General features: G+C 42.5%; 1 protein-coding gene across 1 annotated transcript in view; it reads left to right on the forward strand.

The window, feature by feature from the left end:
- The window catches only part of LOC309476355 (uncharacterized protein), a gene marked incomplete at its 3' end in the record, with an annotated part of 75,024 nt that extends 67,327 nt beyond the window's left edge, over nucleotides 1-7,697 (forward strand). The window contains exons 2-3 of the mRNA XM_082139630.1: nucleotides 5,070-6,973; nucleotides 7,541-7,697. Of these exons, the coding sequence (XP_081995756.1) occupies nucleotides 5,070-6,973; nucleotides 7,541-7,697 (2,061 nt within the window). The remainder of the gene's footprint in view (nucleotides 1-5,069; nucleotides 6,974-7,540) is intronic.
- Between the last annotated feature and the right edge of the window lie 15,500 nt (nucleotides 7,698-23,197).

The raw sequence follows: 23,197 nt of genomic DNA on the forward strand, positions 1-23,197 counted from the left end.
ACCTGACCCATATCAGCTCATTGTTGTCTTGCCGCGGTTTAAACTTATCTGACTTTTTTTAATGTTTTTATCTGCTTTGTACAGTGTCCTTGGGTGTCCTGATAAGGCGCTTTGAAATAAAATGTATTATTATTATTATTATTATTAATGGTAGCATGTACAGAGTGAACAGCAGTGGTCCTAGTACTGAGCCTTGTGGTACGCCATACTGAACTTGTTATCGATAAGACATCTCTTCATTTACTGCTACAAACTGATAACGGTCAGATAAGTATGATTTAAACCATGCTAATGCAATTCTACTAATGCCAACATAATTTCCAAGTCTATTTAAAAGAATGTTGTGGTCAATAGTGTCAAATGCAGCACTAAGATCGAGTAACACTAATAGAGAGATACAACCACGATCGGATGATAAGAGCAAATCATTTGTGACTCTAATGAGAGTTGTCTCGGTACTATGGTACGGTCTAAATCCTGACTGAAAATCCTCGCAGATATAATTTTTTTCTAAAAAGGAACATAGTTGTGAAGATACTGCCTTTTCTAGTATCTTTGACAGAAAGGGTAGATTCGAGATTGGCCTGTAATTGACTAATTATGTAGGATCAAGTTGCGTTTTTTTAACAAGCGGTTTAATCATAGACAGCTTTAAGGTTTTTGGTACGTATCCTAATGACAAATACCCCTTTTCCACCAAGGCAGTGCTGGTGCCGGTTTGGAGCCGGTGCCTACTCGCGAACCAGTTCTTTGTGTTTCGACAGCCAAAGAACCGGTTCTCGTCCAGGAAAATTGGTTCCAAAGCGGCACCAACTCTTTGCTGGACTAGAACCGTTCTTTTACCACGTCATGCTTACGTCGGGGGCTGGGGGCGGGGTTATTGTCGAACTTCTTCTCGAATGTAACCTCCGTCTATAGTAATCCAAGACGAGCAGCACAAATGTGTTCTAAACGTCTTCTTCTGACCCCAATATAGGATCGCAAAGCCAGGAGAAACATTTGCAGAAAGACGATGTAGTGCAACATTGTAATTGTTATGCTTGAAGTTGGGAAAGCTAAAAAGTATGGCAACGTACACAGTGACGTAACGACGTCGTTCGCTGGGCTCTCTAGTCAGTGGAAAAACAAACAGGTTCTGAGAAGGTTCGCAAGTTGATCCAACTTTGAACCAGCACCAGTTCCGAACCAGTTCTTTTTTGGTGGAAAAGGGGTAAAAGATGAATTGATGATAGTAAGAAGAGGATCTATGACCTCTGGAAGCATCTCTTTCAGTAGCTTAGTTGGTATAGGGTCTAACATACATGTTGTCGGTTTTGATGATTTAATGAGTTTAGCGAATTCTTCCTCTCCTATAGCAATAAATGAATCGAATTTTTCCTTAGGGAGACTACAGTGCACTGCCTGATGCGATACTGTAGTAGACGTTTGCATAGTTATAATTTTGTCCCTGATATTATCAATAATAGGGTTGAAAAATAAGCAGATCTAGCAGCTTTTAAGGCCTCTCTGTATGCAGTCGAACTCTCTTTCCATGAAATGCGAAATACCTCTAGTTTTGTTTTCTTCCAGTTGCGCTCCATTTTTCTGGCTGCTCTCTTAAGTGCCTGAGTGTGCTCGTTGTACCACGGTGTTGGACTATTTTCTTTAATCTTCTTTAAGTGCAATGGAGCAACTGTCTAAAGTGCTGAAAAAGTTAAAAGTTTCTGTTGCAATATCAAGTTCTTCTAAGCTATCCGGGATGCTGAGATGAGGAAACTGATTAGGAAGATTATTAATAAAGCAATATTTAGTGGCAGAAGTGATAGGTCTCACATATTTGTAACACGGAGATTGCTTTGCAGCCTTGGCTAAATGTAATTTACACGAGACTAGATAATGATCTGAGACGTCATTGCTCTGCTGCAGAATTTCAACGGCATCAACATTTATTCCGTGTGATAATATTAGATCTAGAGTATGATTACGACAATGAGTAGGTCCTGACACGTGTTGTCTAACTCCAATAGAGTTCAGAATGTCTTTAAATGCCAATCCCAATGCATCTTTTTCATTATCTATATGTATATTAAAATCACCAACAATTAATACTTTATCTGCAGCCAATACTAACTCTGATAGAAAGTCAGCAAATTCTTTGATAAAATCTTTATGGTGTCCTGGTGGCCTGTATACAGTAGCCAGCACAAATCTCAAATGTGATTTGTCATTTATACTATATAATTTTACATTAAGCACCAACACTTCAAAAGAAGTATATTTAAAACTAGATTTCTTAGTGATTTTGAAAATATTACTATAAATTACAGCAACACCTCCCCCTTTGCCTTTCAGACAAGGTTCATGTTTATAACAGTAATATTGCGGGGTGGACTCATTTAAAGGGATACTTCAGGATTTAGCATTAAGCTTTGTATTAGTAGAAAACCTGTAGTATGTTCGAATTACCCTGCTTTCCACCCTCATATCCCCCTGAGACAAGAGATTTATGTATTTTTTGTCTGGAAAAAATCCTCCGATGACGCAAAAATCGTCATTTTGCGTCATCTGAGGATTTTTTGGCCAGAGGCTAAAGACTACAGCCAGTAGGAGGAGCTGTCCCCCATGTCTTCAACCCGCCCAAAGGGGTGGGATCTCACTCACAGAATGTACACAGTGTTCTTTGGAAGCTAAGCTAGCAGGCTCTTGTTCTGTGGAGAAAGCTAAGTATTAGGAGAAAGCTGAGTAGTAGGGGTTACATCCTCTTTTTCCCGGACATGTCCGGCCGTCGAGATCGTCCAAAATGTCCGGGATTCGGCTTTTGCTTTCTGCAGTCGCCATTCATTGTTTACATGCACACCTTTTGTTTCAGTCTAACTGAATTCATTCCGATTGGTGAATCTGAATGTAGTGTTTACATGAACGCTAAACAAGTGATCAGTTGATGTGCGTTTTAACATCGCTAAAAAAAATCCCGCTCCTCCGTGAGAGATACGAGACCAGAGCAGTCTTTGACTGCAGCGCATCCTGCTCATCGGTAATCACGCCACCGGCCTTGCGCCGTTCTCCCACGGCCCTCAGTCTCGTCCTGCTCGCCACAGTAAACATAATGAATGGCAGGGCCGTGCACAGGGGGGTGGCCCGTTGGCTAGAGCCACTGCCCCTCTGCCCTCATCGACTGAGGTGCCCCTCTTCCCCACCCCCACCGCTCCGCTCAAAGCATTCCGCTGATTCCGCTAATCTGCTCCAGGTTTTCCCGCTCGCTCCGCAGCATCACTCACAGTATACGACAGTTCACGAAAGCTGTCGCATTAACAGGTAGGCTATGCAAGACAGTGGTTGAATCTGCGAAATTAGTCTTTTTTTTTATTTTTTTTTTTATTTATGTCGGTAATGTTTTGCATGGTCTTCTGGCTTCTGGCTCTTTCTACTAGTGCTAACAACTTGTACAACCAGGGCTGGACTTGCCAACGGGCATACCGCGCACTTTCCCGGTGGGCCGACGTGCTTTTTGGGCCGATACATCTCATACTCAAACATTATTTTTATTTTATTTTTTTTTTTATTTTTTTTTAACGGCCCATAAAATTTGTACATCGGCGGCCCATTCGTTGTTTTGTTTTGCTTAATTGGCGGCGCTGGGTTTGTGCCGGTGTAATGCATTGGTCAGAAAAAGTCAGCGTTAGGTGTTTTTTGTTTTTTTTTTCTGACAGACCAGTCCATGAAACACGTAGATCAGCGGCCCATTCGGTTCTTTTCTTGATTGACACTGGGCTGGGCCAATCACAACTTTAAACGAGTGAGCGAGCGTGCAGCAGTGTCAGTGTGTATCTGTCAAAATAGTCAGCGAGATGGAGAAGAAACGCAAGGAATGTGCAGAGAAATAGCGTGAAAAAATAGAAACAGGCCCTTAAAGCAGACACTGTAAAATGTGTCAAAATATACACTACCGTTCAAAAGTTTGGGGTCAGTAAGATTTTTGTATGTTTTTAAAAGAAGTTTCTTCTGCTCACCAAGGCTGTATTTATTTGATAAAAAACAAACAGTAATATTGTGAAATATTATGACAATTTAAAATGACTGTTTTCTATTTTAATATATTTTAAATTGTAATTTATTCCTGTGATCAAAGCTGAATGTTCAGCATCATTACTCCAGTCTTCAGTGTCACATGATCCTTCAGAAATCATTCTAATATGATGATTTGATGCTCAAGAAACATTCATTATTATTATCAATGTTGAAAACAATTGCAAATTTTTTTTTGCAAAATTCTTTGATGAATAGAAAGTTCAAAAGAACAGCATTTATTTAAAATAGAATATTTTCTAACATTATAAATGTCTTTACTGTAACTTTTGATCAGTTTAACTCATCCTTGATGAATAAAAGTATTGATTTATTTTATTTCTTTCCCCCAAAAATACAATTAAAATTCTTACTGACCCCAAACTTTTGAACGGTAGTGTTTAATGTTACAAAAGCTTTAGATTTCAGATAAATGCTGTTCTTTTGAACTTTCTATTCATCATAGCATCATGAAATAAAAATGTAAATAACTGTTTTCAACATTGATAATAATCATAAATGTTTCTTGAGCATCAAATCATCATATAATAATGATTTCTGAAGGATCATGTGACACTGAAGACTGAAGTAATGATGCTGAAAATTCAGCTTTGATCACAGGAATAAATTACACTTTACTGTATATTCACATAGAAAACAGCTGTTTTAAATTGGAATAATATTTCAGAATATTAAATTTTTAATCAAATAAATGCAGCCTTGGTGAGCAGAAGATACTTCTTTTAAAAACATTAAAAATCCTACTGACCCCAAACTTTTGAACGGTAGTGTATGTTTTCTGCCCTTCATCAGCTCCTGTGGCAGATGATGATAGTGAGGAGGATCAGGAGAGAGATGAGAAAGTGTAGAGCCTGCGGTAAGCAGAACTACTTTCAAAACACTTAGGCCACTTAGGCCAGTGTAGGAACCCATAACCCAGTTACAGATTATTTCCACATCTGCATAGTTGACAATTAGATTATCCAATTGTCTAATTATACAATTAGACAAAAAGACTATCCAAGATGGCGCCGCGGATGGCTGCCTCGGTGTTGAGCTCTCCAGTTGTTACACTGTTTTTGTTAGTTTGTCCTGTTTTATGTTTGTCATACGCTATCAGTTATACCAGGGACGAACTGCTGAACATTCGGCAGTGCACACCAACTGATCACCAACCAGTTTTTGATTCTTCTGGCATTTTGCGGAACATTGTCGTCGGTTGCGCCGCTGCACTGTGGAAACAGTATAAGACGCGCAGGCGTGGGAAGCGAGCCGGCACACTCGTTAAGCTCAGGCAGCGCGGATTCAGAACGGCGCTGCCTAGCATCCATCTGGCGAATGTCCGCTCTCTCCCTAACAAAATGGACAAACTACTTCTGCTCTCACGCAAAAACAAGGACTTTACCAACTCTGCTGCTCTGTGTTTCACGGAAACCTGGCTGAACGAAGTCATTCCGGACAGCGCGTTACATCTACCGGACTTTCAGCTGTTCAGAGCGGATCGCGATATGGAGTCAACGGGGAAAACGCGCGGTGGTGGGACATGCTTTTACATCAACAGAAGGTGGTGTACTGATGTAACTGTGTTAAGGAAGATGTGCTGTCCTGATGTGGAAGTGCTTTTCATTAACTGTAAGCCGTTCTACTCGCCGCGGGAGTTTTCCTCGCTCGTTCTCATCAGTGTTTACATTCCACCGCAAGCACACGTGAGTACGGCGCTGCAACAGCTGGCTGATCTGATCACAGAAACAGAACAACAACACCCGGACTCTGTTCTTATCATTCTCGGAGACTTTAATCAGGCAAAACTCACACGTGAGCTGCCTAAATTCAAACAGCACATTACATGCCCCACCAGAGACAATAATATTTTGGACCATTGCTACACCACAACAAAGGATGCATATCGCTCCGTTGCCAGAGCAGCTCTAGGACTTTCCGATCACTGCCTGGTTCATCTTCTACCAACTTACAGGCAAAAACTTAAAACTGCTAAGCCAGTAATAAGGACTGTAAAGAGATGGACCAACGACACAGAGCAGGTCTTACAAGCCTGTTTTGAATGCACTGACTGGAGTGTTTTTGAAGCTGCTGCCAGCGATCTGGACGAGCTCACAGAGACTGTAACATCATACATCAGTTTCTGTGAGGATTTATGCATCCCTACCAGGACTTACTTATCATTCAACAATGATAAACCATGGTTCACACCAAAACTCAGACAGCTTCGTCAGGTTAAAGAAGATGCCTACAGGAGTGGGGATAGGATCTTGTATAATCAGGCCAGGAACACATTGACAAAGGAGATTGAAGTGGCTAAGAAGAGCTATGCCAAAAAGCTGGAAAACCAGTTTTCCTCCAACGACCCTGCATCAGTGTGGAAAGGCCTGAAAGACATTACCAACTACAAGACACCATCCCCCAGCATCGACAGCAACAAGCATCTTGCGAACGAGCTGAATGTCTTTTACTGTAGATTTGAGACCCCTGATCAGACATCCCATACCCGCCCTGACCATCTCTCTACACAGCCATCAACACCTCCAGCCATCCCCCTCCCCTCCCCCCCTGCACTTCAGATCAGTGAGGATAATGTGCGTCAGATCTTCAGGAAACAGAAGAGAAGGAAAGCACCAGGCCCAGACGGTGTTTCACCAGCCTGTCTGAAAACCTGCGCTGACCAGCTGGCCTCTATCTTCTCACTGATCTTCAACAGATCACTGGAGCAGTGCAAAGTCCCTTTCTGCTTTAAACGCTCCACCATCATCCCAATCCCGAAGAAACCAAAGATCACAGGACTCAATGACTACAGACCTGTTGCCTTAACATCTGTGGCCATGAAGTCATTCGAAAGACTGGTGTTAGCATATCTGAAGGACATCACTGGACCCTTGCTGGACCCCCTGCAGTTTGCCTACAGAGCAAACCGGTCTGTGGATGATGTGGTCAATATGGGACTGCATTACACCTACAACATCTGGACAAACCAGGGACCTATGCAAGGATTCTGTTCGTGGACTTTAGTTCTGCCTTCAACACCATCGTCCCATCCTTTTTTCAAACACTTTTATCACTGCTCAGGTCATCCTTCATCCTGATTTAGGAGGATCTGACCCTTGTGGTTGTAGCTGATGCTTCTACCACCAGTATCTGAGCCATACTTTCTCATCGGCAGGGGGACCCTGCTTAACTCCATCCATTTGTCTTCTCTAAAAGGTTATACCCAGCATATCAGAACTACTACATTAGAAACAAAGGAGCTTTGTACCATCAAGCTGGTGCAGGCTGTAAACTCAAGGGTTTACAGCAACCATTCCAAGTTATCACTGATCATCGCAACCTCAAATATCGTACATCAGGGATGTTCAACAGTTGAACCCTGGCCAGGACCAGTGGGCGAAATTCTTTACCCACCTCAGTCATCCACAGTTACCAAAAAATACCAAGGTGGATGCTCTCCATTGACTCAACTCACCTGAAATGTCCAACTTTCCAGAAAGTTCCAGAACCTATCTGCCATTGACCATTGTCAGCTGCATTCATTGGATCCCGGGATGAATAAATTGCGGAAGCCCTCAACAACAATCCTGATCCGCAGGAATGTCCCGTGGGGATCAAAAATGTCCCAGCAGCCCTTCATCAACAGCCCCTAGACTCTCTCCACTCCTCTCCGGGCTCAGGTCATTCCAGCATCAGCCAGTCACTACTGGTGGCCCTGTATGCCCCAGGCGGTACAATGTTTTATCCAAGCCTGTCCAAATTATTCTATAACCAAATCCTCATGGCACCTCCCAGCCAGCAAATTTCTTCCACTGCCTGTTCCTCGTCACACAGTGCCCATTCCTGGTCATACCTAGGAGTGCATTTCATCATGGATCTCCCACCATCCAGTGGCCATACCACTGATTGAAAGATCTTGGCCAGAATTTGGCTTAAAATGTCCAGCTGAGATTTACTGAACCAACCACTCGCTCTTGTCTGTTGTATTTAAGAAATAATGATAAGCATGTCTAATTTGAAGTAAAATATTTTTGATTTAAATCAACTTTCTGGAAAGCACCCAATAAGTTATGTGAGCTAAACGTCTCTCTTTGTGTTCCCTGGAAAGAAAAAAATGCATACTGGATAGCTTATGAACTGCTTGATGCATATTATAAGCTAAAAATCAAGAGCTTGTGGAAAATCTTAGTTTTATAAGTACAACAGGCAACAAAGTTTTGTTTTCTGTACATTCTTTCACAGGGACTGCACCTTTATTTGAATGAGCTGCCACTGTTACACCCACGTTGATTTATCAGTCATCCATTAACAAGCAGTCACAGTTAATATTTCAGTTGATAGCATAGATAAAACATGAAATATGGCATGTAACAAATAGTATTTTTTTTAATTCACTCTCTTTGACTGTTCACATCACTTATCTTTTCCTCTTAACCTCAATAACACATACAGTATGACATAGCATAATCACCTACACAAAGTTCACATAAAAAGCACAGGTAGGGCAGATTGGGTGACAGAAGCAGCTTGATAACCATAAGAACATGGCAGTAGTGAAAGCATGAAAAATCCTGATCACAGGAGCCAACAGGGGCTTGAGCTTAAAAATTGTTAAGCAACTCTGAGGATTCTAGTCAAAAACATCATATTTTCGCTACCTGTCGTGACCCAGATGGGCTGAAGTCTGACGTGAGTTATAAATAGCTAACACATATAGAAAATACCAGGAGATATCCTAATTTATGTGTATTATCTTTCTTAAGGCATTGAGAGAATGCCTTTGGGTTTCTGGGGGCCAACATGTCCCGAACAACAACTCAGTCATTCTCCAATAATGCCACTGGTTCCTTAACCTGTAACCAAGACGACTAACACACACACACACACACCGACACACAGCTTTTCCAAGGTTGGATTTTGCCAGGCTCTAACTATAAACAGAGAGACATCTCAAAACATCAAGATAATGCGTTCTTTCTCACAAGGGGAGCAACACTTTAGTCTAACTGGAAAGTAAGGCTTTAACAAAGAAATGGTCCCTTCAACTATTGGCTTCAATGACCCCTATTTGTTTTAACATGTTGAAGACCTTTCTCAAACACAAAACAAGTCCCTATTTCATTTCTAGAAGCCGGGCTAAATATACAAGCACTGTGTAATGATAAACTGGACGGAAGCAAGTGCAAGATGTATTTATTAGATAACAAATACTAAAGAGTAAAGATAGATCGATGCAATAAATGTTCCAGCACGAATGGCAGGCACTTCTCTGGGGAAAGTTGAGGATCAGGAACACAGCCAGCAGGAGAGTGTGACGCAGGGACTGAGACAGGCAAAATCCCAAGTGCAGCGTGAAGGTGATGGTGAATCCGTGATAAGTCCGTGGTGAGATCAGAGGTGAAGTAATCCAAAATCCAGTACACAGGAAACACGAGGGAACAGGAACAGGCACGAGGACGGGATACTCGAACAACGATCTGACAACATGAGACAGGAGAGAGGGCATTAAATAGGCTGCTAGATGACATACAGCTGCCGCTGATCAGGATGATGGGCGGCCACGCCCACTCGAAACAATGAACGTAACGAGACACACCCACACACACACCAACACACTACACTAGAATGAAACAGCGGATTTACCAACCGTGACAGTACCCTCCCTCCTAGGAACGCCTCCTGGCGTTCCCAGACGACCCTAACTGTCGATTGTAGTCATCGATGATGGAGTGATCCAGGATGTCTCGAGCAGGCACCCAACTCCTCTCCTCCGGACCATAACCTTCCCAGTCCACCAAATACTGGAATCCGCGTCCCCTCCGTCTCGAGTCCAGAATACGATGTGCCGAATATGTAGGTTCCCCATCTACGAGTCGCGGCGGGGGAGGAACCGGGGCAGGCGGATAAAGAGGAGAGTGAAACACGGGTTTAATTCTAGAAACGTGAAAGGCGGGATGAATTCTCCTGTACGCTGGAGGAAGGTTGAGGCGGACTGTCACCGGACTAATAATCTTGGTGATAGTAAACGGGCCAATAAATTTAGGAGCAAGCTTATTAGAAACGGAGCGGAGAGGAATGTTCTTAGTAGAAAGCCACACTTTTTGACCAGCGACGTATACGGGTGGCCTAGACCGGTGGCGATCGGCTTTGGCCTTGGTGCGCGCCCCCACCTGGAGTAGAGTCTCGCGGGCTCTAGTCCAAGTGCGGTGACACCTCTGGACGAAGGCGTGAGCGGAGGAGACCGCGACTTCGGATTCCAGGCTCGGAAAAATAGGTGGCTGGTACCCTAAACTACACTTAAACGGAGAGAGGCCCGTAGATGACACTGGTAGCGAGTTATGGGCGTACACCACCATAGAAAGTTGTTGGCTCCAGGACGAAGGATTTTTGGAAACCAAACATCGCAACATTCTCTCTAAATCCTGGTTGGCTCGCTCGGACTGACCGTTGCTCTGGGGATGATAACCCGAAGACAGACTGACTGTGGCTCCTAATAATCTACAAAATTCTTGCCAGAATTTGGACACAAACTGAGAACCCCTGTCAGAAACCACGTCCACCGGGAGGCCATGTAACCGAAAGACGTTCGGATGGATCAAAAATACGAGATAAGGAATCGGGTTTGATGTTTTTGGAACCCGGGCGGTACGAGAGAGTAAAGTCAAAACGTCAGAAAAAAAAGTGCCCACCGAGCCTGCCTGGAGTTGAGTCTTTTGGCAGATCTAATATATTCAAGGTTCTTATGATCGGTCCAAACAATAAAAGGTACCCCCGACCCCTCTAACCAATGACGCCACTCCTCCAATGCTAACTTGACGGCCAACAACTCTCTGTTACCAATGTCATAGTTACGTTCGGCAGGTGATAAACGGTGGGAGAAAAACGCGCAAGGGTGCATCTTGTCATCTGAGGAAGCGCGTTGGGAAAGAATTGCACCTACCCCCACCTCTGACGCGTCGACCTCCACCACGAACTGACGTGTGGAATCAGGGGCGATTAAGATGGGAGCTGAAACGAAGTGGCTCTTGAGGTTAGTAAATACAGCCTCAGCTGTATCTGACCCCCTGAACGTCGTTCTGGGGGAGGTCAAGGCGGTCAGAGGTGCGGCTAGTTGGCTGAAGTTGCGAATAAAACGCCGATAGAAGTTGGCGAACCCCAGAAACCGCTGTAGGGCCTTACGGGAATCTGGACTTGGCCAATCTATCACAGCCTTAACCTTGTCAGGATCCATGCGCACTCCCTCAGAAGAGACGATGTAACCTAGGAAAGAAACAGACTGTGCATGAAAATCGCATTTCTCCGCCTTGACAAAAAGCCCATTCTCTAGCAACCTCTGAAGCACTCGTCTGAAGTGTTGAACGTGTTCCGGGAGAGACGAAGAAAAAAATCAATATGTCATCCAGGTAAACATATATGAACTGATCTACCATGTCTCTCAACACGTCATTGACGAGTGCCTGGAAAACCGCTGGGGAGTTGGAAAGCCCGAAAGGCATAACCAAATATTCAAAGTGCCCCCTGGGGGTGTTGAACGCGGTTTTCCATTCATCCCCCTTCCTGATGCGAACCAAATGATAAGCGTTACGTAAATCCAATTTTGTGAAGATGGATGCTCCCTGCGGACGATGCGGAGGAAGAGAAGCAGCCCGAGACTTACTGAACACTTCCTTCAGGTCCAGATACTCCGCGGGCACGTTTGACAAATCCACTGCCTTCTCCTGTAACACAGAAACAGATACAGACGGACACGCAGAGACAAGACAGGACCCATGGCAGGGCTCACTCCACATAGACACAGAATTGGAACCCCAGTCCACACGAGGATTGTGCTTCACCAGCCAAGGGTGCCCCAAAACGATAGGTGCAACCGGGGAATCCATGAGGAGGAAGGGAATAGTTTCTGTATGGTTGCCGGAGGTGATGAGGGGATCAGTGGAGAGCGAAATGTTGGGAAGTTGTTGACCGTTAAGAGCACTGACCGAGATCTGGTGAGGAAGAGACGAGATGGGGAGGTGTAATTCGTGTGCCAGGTGAATGTCCATGAAGTTCCCCTCGGCCCCGGAATCCACAAGTGCTTGACAGGTGTGTGTCCTGTTGTTGGCCCATCTCAGTCTTACCGGAAGGAGGGTAGATGGTGAGGACTTTCCGGCGGAGATCCCACCCGATAGTAGCCTCAACTTTACTATCGGCCTTGCTCTTTTACCGGGCACGAGTGTAGAAAATGTCCGCGGCCACCACAGTAAAGGCAGAGTCCATGGGATCTCCGCCTTTCCCTCTCCTCCCGGGAAAGCCGGGCTCTCCCCACCTGCATGGGCTCGTGATCGTTGATGGGACCGACCGTGTTCTCCTCATCGCCGTCTCGAGGTCCGGTGCCTCCGTGGGTACGAATGGAGTGAACATGTTGGTTCAACTGGTTGATGCGGCCGTCCACCCGCAGCGCCAGATCAATGAGCCCATTGAGGCGAGGAGGCAGGTCGAGCATGTACATCTCCCTTTGAACACGTTCGGCCAGCCCATGCAGGAACATATCCCACTGTGCCTCCTCGTTCCACTTTCACTCAGCCGCCAGAGTGCGAAACTCGATAGAAAAATCTGCCACCGAGGAGCTTCCTTGTCTTAGGTCGGCTAGTCTTCTGGCAGCCTCCTTGCCTGCTACCGCCCGGTCGAAGACTCTCTTCATCTCGGCGGCTAGTGCGCGGAACGAGGCGCAGCATTGGTCTTGGTTCTCCCACACCGCCATTCCCCACAGAGCTGCTCTTCCCTTCAGTAATGTTAGGACGAATGCCACCTTAGATTCCTCAGTCTCGAACGTCTTCGGCTGTAGTGAAAAGTGCATAGAACACTTGGTGAGAAACGCTCTACAAAAATTAGGCTCACCAGCATAGCTCTCAGGAACAGGTAGACGTGGCTCTGGACGATGTCCTATCTCCGGTATGGCAGGGGGAACGGGCGGTGTGGGCGGCACAGTGGGAGCGTTAAGAAGTTGGATCTGCTGGGTGAGCTCGGAAACCTGCGTCACGAGCGCTTGGACAGCGCGTCCGTTGTTAGATATACTCTCCTGCTGCTGATCCATCCTGGCGTTGCTGTGGTCAACGAAATCCTTAAATGTTGCCGCGCTTGCTGCTTCCATGGTTGGTCAGATCGTTCTGTAATGATAAACTGGACGGAAGCAAATGCAAGTGCAAGATGTATTTATTAGATAACAAATACTCAAGAGTAAAGATAGATCGATGCAATAAATGTTCCAGCGCGAATGGTAGGCACTTCTCTGGGGAGAGTTGAGGATCAGGAACACAGCCAGCAGGAGAGTGTGACGCAGGGACTGAGACAGGCAAAATCCCAAGTGCAGCGTGAAGGTGATGGTGAATCCGTGATAAGTCCGTGGTGAGATCAGAGGTGAAGTAATCCAAAATCCAGTACACAGGAAACACGAGGGAACAGGCACGAGGACGGGATACTCAAACAACGATCTGACAACATGAGACAGGAGAGAGGGCATTAAATAGGCTGCTAGATGACATACAGCTGCCGCTGATCAGGATGATGGGTGGCCACGCCCACTCGAAACAATGAACGTAACGAGACACACCCACACACACACCAACACACTAGACTAGAATGAGACAGCGGATTTACCAACCGTGACACACTGTTACTGCATCCAGATCAAATACAGACATTAAAGAATACATGAAAAGAACACTTTAGCAATCACACTGGTAACTTCTATAACAAAGTAAAATCTCCAGAGAAGTCATTCAACTCATTTGATATTTAGAAGGAAAAAATATTGATTAATACCTTGATTATAATCACTCATTACATATACATTGAAGCAGCAGTGGATTCCAATCCACCCTTTTCAACTTTCATACGTATTGTTAAATGTGCATGTGTAGCAAGTGGCTCAATTTTAGTGACTACGCCACTCCAGGTTAACAGGGAAAAACAACCCAAATAAAGCAAGAGGCATGGGCTTCCGTACAAAAGTATGTTTTATTAAAGCTAAAAGTTGATCAACAATTATTTAAAATCAGTAATTCACATGCGTCATGGTCGAATTGAACAAAACCAAAGAAATAAGCAAGATTCACAATAAATTTTCGCAGGGGCTGAGGCCTCCTATCAGGAGCAGGCTAGTGTGTCGGCAGCAGGTCTACCGTAAGACGCACGCCAACCCAAAGCACACCCACGAAATTCACTGCAAATGACAAAAGTAGTGACACGGCAATAATGAAACTGCAATAAGAACACTCTTAGTGAAAAAAAGCCTGCAGTGTAACAGACAACCAGCCCACTCCAGGAAGTCCTCAGCTCCTAAAGGAAAAAAAAAAGAAAAAGATAGATAATTAATAAACTAGACAATTTAAGTAAACAAAAGAAAAGAAAACACATTCAAAGTCAATTTATTGACTTTAACATGACCAACACAAAAAAAGAAAACAATTTACAATGTACCCCAAAATAAACAAAATATAAATACTATAAGCACAACCAAATTAAAGACGAACAATAAACAAATACACCGTGACCGCGGCAGAAACTCACACCAAATACCGAGTTAACTGCAGCAACGTTACGCCTGGAAGTTATTTCAGGCAGACACAGTCAATCAGAATCAAAAAACAAGTCAAAACAAAACAACCAAAAAATAAAGAAATGCCTACTAACAAACTAAATAAACCTTCAAGCCCGCATCGACATGCTTGACTCAATCATAACAGTGTGTAGAAAGCAGCAGCGTGGCTTTAAAAAGCGAGTGGCGGAGAGAGAGCGCGCTGTTTAATGCGATTGCTCACTTAGCCCGCCTTAGCGTCCACGAAGACCTTTAAGACAGTAAACAAAAGGGTTACGACTTTAACAAAGTTATCGACCAGTTACCCACCCGATAATGCCATGAAGTATTATCCCAGTTTACCTACCCGAGAACACGATCAAATAACACTTCGACGACATATACCAAAGGAGAATCATTCAACAACCTTACCCCTAATTTCCACCGCCGGCGGAGTCAATAGGTTTCCATTAAAGTCAATGTGTGTATTTTCACTGACTGCGGAACGGCTGCGTTCCGACTCCGGCAATCCGCAGCCCTCCGGAGCAGATACGCAGCAGAGCTTCTATTTTTGCCGGATGCCGGAGAGCTCCGCAGCAATTCAGCACTTATATCGCGCGATCATACGTGAATTCACGAGATCTCGTGGGTCCTTGTGAGTCATGGCCGCAGCCGTTCCGCAACAAATCCGGACCTGGTGGGTATTGAAGGACAGCGGACCACAGAGCCGACACGCAGCGGAGCCGATCCGCAGCCGTTCCACAGTTGGTGGAAATCCAGGGTTATTGACTGCGACAGCTGATGTTCCGGCCATTTAAGCTGCAATGCCACACCGATGGGAGCCCTGAAGGCACACTGTACTGGAACAAATGGTCACAACCCAAGTCAGGACAAAAAAAAAACTTTCCACTACACCCAAAAACAGTACCAAGCCTACCTGGGAGTAAGCAGCAACCCACGCGCACAAACCCTCAGCAACCCATCGGCACACTCAGTAGTCTGTAGTAACAACACAGGAAGGGGCGGGCTTTCGACCACTCCAGGAGGCATGAATGACCGGTTTAAATGCCCCAATGGGCGATTGCTCATTGGCCACCCACCAAATAGTAGTGACGTCACACGACTTCACTACACGTATCCTTGGAGCATTTTAAATTTTCACTGGAATTTTTTTTTTTTTTTTTACACCATTTCTCTGCTTAATGCAGGGGTGTCCAATCCTACTCCAGCAGAGTTTAGCTCTAGCCCTCATTGAACACCTAAGCCAGCTAATCAAGGTCTTTAAGAACACTATGGCTGCGTTTAAATCCACTTTTAGACATATGCTCAAGAACTTTCCAAAGGACTTCCCCTTCAAGGAATCACACCATTTCGAAGTGTGTTCAGCTTCGTCAAGTGGGTGAGGAAAGTTTATTTGAACGAACCCTCGACCTCTCAATTTTGACCGAGGGAGCAAGTCTACTCAATATGTCCACTTCAGGTAGATCCATAGACAACAATGCAACATGATAGTGACGTCACAGCAGATCACCCTTAATTTACCCCCACTCCACACAAATCTAGTGTATAATATTGGAGTTATTTTGACATTTAACCACATAATACTTGTAGCTAACTTAAGCTGACTGTTATAGTTTATTGTGTTGTTATACTTTTTATAATTTCGAATTCCAAGTGATCAAGGGCTTAGGTTGTACCATTTAAGCACATTGCAAGGTTTCCGCCAGTAGTGGGCACTCATGCAGCAAAATCAATGAAGTACATACCTTTGAACGAGATGGAGGGAAGTTAGAGAGGAAAGGGCATAAAAATTGGACTTCTGTTAATTTTAGATGCTGATGATCCATGCAGTTTCAAAGAGTCTGCCAAGAAAGTGGGTTCTCTCATGGTAAAAAAAATGGTTTGAACCAATCGTGGCAAATGGCACCATTCTGACCAGCCGTGTTGAGGACACCTTCAACACCGATGTGATAGGACCCTTACTAATCATTAGGATAATGAACAAAACATTGTAAAGAGCTCTGAAACAACAATTTGAAAGTCATGAAATTATGAGGTGGCCTGCTGTCTAAGCATCTAGGCTAGGGCTTTCCCTATTGTGCCACTTGGACATACGTTTGTCACTAGGCAATTCAAATGAGTGCTTCTGGGGAAGAACTAGTCACTGGATGTCCAGAGTTTTTAAGGTTCATGGCATTGTACCAAAATAAACAGCAATAACAAGCCTTAGCTGGACTTTCAGCCTAATCATCAGACCAATGATAAATCACATTTCAGATTTGTACTGGCTACTGTATACAGGCCACCAGGGCACCATACAGACTTTATCAAAGAATTTGCTGATTTTCTATCAGAGTTAGTACTGGCTGTAGATAAAGTCAGAGTTAGTACTTGCTGTAGATAAAGTCCTAATTGGTGATTTTAATATACATGAAGATAACATTTAAAGACATTCCTAACTCTACTGGAGTTTGACAACACGTGTCAGGACCTACTCATTGTCGTAATCATACTCTAGATCTAATATTATCACACGGAATAAATATTGAAGCCGTTGAAATTCTGCAGCAGAGCGATGACATCTCAGATCATTATCTAGTCTCGTGTAAACTTCATTTAGCCAAGGCTGCAAAGCCTCTGTCACATATTTGTTAGTCCTATCACTTCTGCCACTAAAGTTTGCTTTATTAATAATCTTCCTGATCAGTTTCATCTTCTCAGCATCCCAGATAGCTTCGAAGAACTTGATATTGCGACAGAAACTTTTAACTCTCTCTTTTCCAGCAATTTAGACACAGTTGCTCCATTGCGCTTAAAGAAGATTAAAGAAAATAGTCCAACGCTGTGGTACAACGAGCACACTCAGGCCCTTAAGAGAGCAGCCAGAAAAATGGAGCGCAACTGGAAGAAAACAAAACTAGAGGTATTTCGCATTTCATGGAAAGAGAGTTCGATTCCATGTAGAGAGGCCTTAAAAGCTGCTAGATCTGCTTATTTTTAAACCCTATTAGAAGAAAATAAAGAAAACCCTAGGTATTTATTTGAAACAGTGGCTAAACTAACGAAAAATAAAGCTTCAAGCCCAGAAGTTTCCAAGCAACACAGCAGTAATGACTTTTTGAACTTCTTCACTTATAAGATTGATAATATCAAGGAGAAAATTATAACTATGCAACCGTCTACTACAGTATCGCATCAGGCAGTGCACTGTAGTCTCCCTAAGGAAAAATTGCATTCATACATTGCTATAGGAGAGGAAGAATTTGCTAAACTCGTTAAATCATCTCAATCAACAAAATGTATGTTAGACCCTATACCGACTAACGCAAAAAAAACGCAACTTGATCCTACAGAATTAGTCAATTACTGGCCGATCTCGAATCTTAGAAAGAAATTATATCTGCGAGGATTTTCAATCAGGATTTAGACCGTACCATAGTACTGAGACTGCTCTCATTAGAGTTACAAATTATTTGCTCTTATCCGATCAACACCTGTTAATTTAAGTGCCTCAAAGCTCTTTCTCCTATAGTAGGGTTACTGGTGGAGCATTGACAATCTTTGCGGTTCTTGCAGGAACTTATGGGATCCTTTAAGCACTTTGTATTCAGTTCAGAGGTTCTGGAGTCACCTTTTCATTACCATGAGACCTCGAAGTGCTTTGGGGGCAATTAGAGGAACTCGAATTCTATAAAAGGGTTATTGTAAGATCTTTTTAACATTTAGTTGGTTTCTGGAAGATCTCTTATGTTAAAGCCAGCATCCGGAGGAACCCAATGGTTCTGTGAGGCCACGATAAGATTTTTATTATCCTAGTATTATTACATTTACATTTAATCATTTAGCAGAAGCTTTTATCCAAAGCGACTTACAAATGAGGAGAGCAATAGAAGCAGTTAAATTAACAATAGGACAACAATATGTAAGTGTATGCAATATGTATGTAAGACCCTTCCCAGTTTAGTCTGACGCAGTATAGCCTACGTTTATTTTTATTTATTTATTTTAAACAGATATTAAGTAGAAGAGAAGAGAAAATAAACTGTTAGTATTAATGGATCCAGTGTTTATATTTAAGTTTGATTCAGTATACATATGCTTACATTTATTTAGAATATTTTATTGATTCATTTAAACCTTAAAAACGACAACAACAATAAATAATAATAATAATAATAATATGAAGAAGAAGAAGCAGGAGGAGAAAAGTTTTATTCTGTCACGAAACTGCTGTTATGCAGTCATGCTTCAGTGATCCTCACGCTGCAAAGCTCAGCTGATCATCATCGGATTTGAAAGTAACGGCTCCTCTCATCAAAGCCTGCCACAGCTTACGCCGTTTGTTCGGCTCTCCGTTACAATGTTTGTAAACTCGCAAAAGAAATATATACACAGTCTATTCACTATATATTCAAACACATACATATATAAACTAAGTGTATTATACATTACTACCTCTTTACAGTGTTTACCACTCGTTTATTGCACAGCATGTGGTATGAAGGTTTTAGCCGCGATGCTAACTAATATACACAAATGGATATTTGCCACAAATGGAAACCATTAACTTATTGTCTTAGATTTAAATGTATTGTGTACAACTGTGTCTTCAAATTGCTGATATAACTAATTTAGCTGATTCCTGCTGTCGTCATTGGTGTTTGTTATGAATAACACAAGTGGTTAATAATACTTATGGTCTGTTTTTGTTTATGTACTACAGGTGCCCTCATTCTCTCAAATACCATTTTAAAGCCCTTTACTGGCCAATAAATATTATGTTGTGAATGTATATAATCAGCTTTGTTCTTTTGTTTCCCCAGAACAACTAGTAGGCCTACATTTCTAAAATAATCTGATCATTTCAGAGGCAACATTGAATTACCTGCACCACACGCAATTACTTTATTACTATGAACTTTTCTGTGTGAAATTGTATTGTTTGACTGTGTACTTGTGTTTTTTAATCAGTTATTCTCTGAAAATGTTCCCTCATGCTCTCAAATCTCATTCATGTTATTTTTACATGTGAAATAATATCACAGGTTTGGCGCCAATAATGCTATGCATTTTTTTCTTATACCTTAATCATTTGCATTTGAATACAAGACATTTGAACTCTGAATTATAACTTCAAGTTTAGTCTTTTTAGGCAATAAAAAAAAGCTATTAGGCTATATGGCTTCAGAAGTGCCCTCATTCTCACAACACAACCCATAACACATGAGTTGTGGACTCATTTGATTATTTTTAGGATCTTTTCTGGGACATTTTTTGGAGCTTAACAGAATATTTATTCATTTTTACATAAATTGTTGCATTGAATTGAACTAGACAAGTGTACATAAGAATGGTTTCATGAATGATTCACAAAAAAAAAAAATAATTCTGCTTGTGTTTCATGCAGTGATATTGAACGGTGACTGGGGTTGCATTATGCCTGAGATTCAATTCAATTCCATTCAAATTTATTTGTATAGCGCTTTTCACAATACATATTGTTTCAAAGCAGCTTTACAGAAAGTGCATTTCAGAAATGTACATAGAAAAATACAGTTAGTTAATCATGTATTAATTTAGGGCATAACATATCGCCGGCATCGAGTCGTCTCTTCACAGGCGTGGAGTCGTCTCTTCACAGGCTTCGAGTCGTCTCTGCACGGGTGTTGGGGCATCTGAAGTTTCCATGAGAGGCTAACTGAGGCTGACGAACTCTATTTACCTCGGGACTAGCGTCCCGAGATAACGACAGAAAAGCAGATGGGAAATAATTAGCGTAGCTGCTGTTCATAATCTATTGCATTCAATCTTATTCAACTGTAGTATAAAAGGTAAGTATTATGTGAATGCTTGGCTAAAGAGATACGTCTTTAATCTAGTTTTAAACTGGGACAGCGAGTCTGAGCCTCGAACAATATCAGGTAGGCCATTCCAGAGTTTAGGAGCTAAATGTAAAACCGCCCTCCCTCCTTTAGTGGACTTAGATATCCTTGGAATGATCAGAAGCCTCGAATTTAGTGATCTTAAAGAGCGCGATGGATTGTAGGGCGATAGAAGTTCCGTTAAATACCCAGGAGCTAAACCATTTAGGGCTTTATAGGTCATTAGTAATACTTTGTAATTGATACGGAACTTAATAGGTAACCAGTGTAGAGATGATAGAATTGGTGTTATATGATCATATTTTCTTGACCTAGTAAGAACTCCAGCAGCTGCATTTTGGACTAACTGTAGCTTGTTTATTGAGGATGCAGGACAACCAGCTAATAAAGCATTACAGTAATCTAGATCTGAGATCGGCTTTTGGGTTCCACAGACAGAAAGTCAAACAGGTTTGGAATGTCACAAGGCTGAGGAAATTATTTTAATTTCACAACTATCACTTTAATAACATTACTAACACTAAATGTTGTACTTTGCAGAGATCTCGGTAAGCTGAAATACAAGTTTGAACAAGAATAAAAATCCTCCTGTTGACCTGAAAATCATTGAAGTGCCTGGACCATCCACCTGAAAAGAGGAAAAACAAACTGAAAATAAGCTGCTGCATCTTTTCACTTTTCTAACTCGTTAAGTACCTCACATGTCCCTTTTGAAGATTTTATTATTGATTGCATTTTAAGTTGCAGTGAGTAAAGGTACGGTCACATTTTTTAATTTCGTGAAATTACACAGGCAAAAAGGTCTATTGTCAGCAGTGCAGCGACGTAATATATGAAGCACAGCTCACACAGGAGTCACTTTCACACAGCTTTCTATTGGTCAAATCCAGCGAATTCCAGTGACCAACTTGGTCCCATAGTGAAATTTTTGACCACAAACGAAATTGCAGATCATGTGGATTCTTATGGAAATAAATGGAATTCACCTTTGAAAATTCACAGAACAACAGCTAATTGTACTGCACCTTAACTGTTATAATGGAAAATGTTTTCTGCTTGTTGTGACATATAAGGAATAGATAGATAGATAGATAATTTATTGTCCCTTAACGGGAAATTTGTTCTCACAGATTATCATACAGCACACGCAACTGGCATGTAACAGCAACAACAAAACACATGTAACAGCAACAACAGAAACACAAAAAAGTGAATGTTCAACTTTGTAGCCTATTAAGGATTGAAATTGCAGATGGTACAAAGCTCTTTTTGAAACGAGCCCTTCTCCATGTTAGGGTCCTGTATCTTCGCCCGGAGGGCAAGAGAGTAAAGTGCAAGTTGAGGGGGTGCTCTGGGTCTGTTATTATTGTCCGGGCAAGGCGGGCTATTGCTCTGTCATTGAGTTCTGAGATGTTGGGTATAGGGGAGTGTATTATTTTTGAAGCTATGTGTGTGATTTTATTCAGTTTGTTTTTGTTGGTAACTAACAGCATGGTGTAAAAACTGGTGGAGCAGTATAACAGAATGGGCTGGATAATACTTGTGTACATGTAGGTGTACACCCAGAGTGTGCACATATTTCTTGATATGTAGCTCCTACGATAACATGAAGAAATCCCCCAGAATATTTTCAACCAGTCGCACACAGGAACTTGGACATAGACTCGGCCAATCAATGACTTGCATGCTGGTACACTGGTGAATGAGAGGAGAGGAGGGGGCGGGACTAAAAAAGAGTTTTGTAAAGAACAACAGAGAGGACGGCGGCGTCCGAAGAGGTCCCATGCTGACGGAGATTTCGGTATGATGATTCAGTAAATAACAGTTTAGCTCTTAGTTATTGCGTGTGCTACATGTTTTGGTCTGAGCTACGGAACAGTTATGGTTTGAGTGGCGTGTGTAAGAGCGGAAGACTCCACGCCATCATTACTGAAGATTCATCCGTCGTCATATCATCAACAAGTATAGTTCGCATAGTGCGAGGCAAACGTTCTCGCTATGTAGTGCAAAGTGTTGATTATTTAGCTATACTAGCTCGTCGCCAACGTTGGAAGCTTGTCACGCAAGGGAAGGAAGACAACCAGCCAGTTCACTTCACAGCTATAGCCCGGGAAGTGCCTGTGGCTCATCTCACCTGCTCTCTCCCTCTCCCTCTATCTCTCTCACGCCATTGATACACAGTGCGGTCGAGGAGTAATAGGCTACCCTGCCACACATGACTCCACCATTGTCACGGGATAGCAACGCCCTCGTGATGGACATGTTCTATTAATTGGTGTACGGTCGGCACATACGTAACGTGGACAATCCGAACCAAAAGGAACGTTGAACTGAGGTTGGTCATGGAGTGTTGTTAAGTGTATTGTGCAAAACTGTTTCTGAGGTTACAATTGACCTGAAGGTTACTGTTGTGTGAATTACATTCACAAGTATATACTGCTGTTATTTGCATATGAGGTTTATCTGCAGTGTATTCAGATATGCTGATGTTGTTAAGTAAAACTTTCAAAGTGTTATTGAGCCACTCTGGTGAAGTGGATGTTAATACAAGGGTTTGAACATTTTATGATGGTTACAGGTTGATAGAGAAACCATTCCTTTCCTATACGTTTTACATTTGATTTATAAACATATATATATATATTTTTATATATATATTTTTTTTTTTTTTTACTCAGTATTAGAATACTGGTATTTAGTATAATAAATAACCTCT

The sequence above is a fragment of the Leuciscus leuciscus genome (genome assembly GCF_965113295.1).
Source record: "Leuciscus leuciscus genome assembly, chromosome: 1".
Lineage (NCBI taxonomy): Eukaryota > Metazoa > Chordata > Actinopteri > Cypriniformes > Leuciscidae > Leuciscus > Leuciscus leuciscus.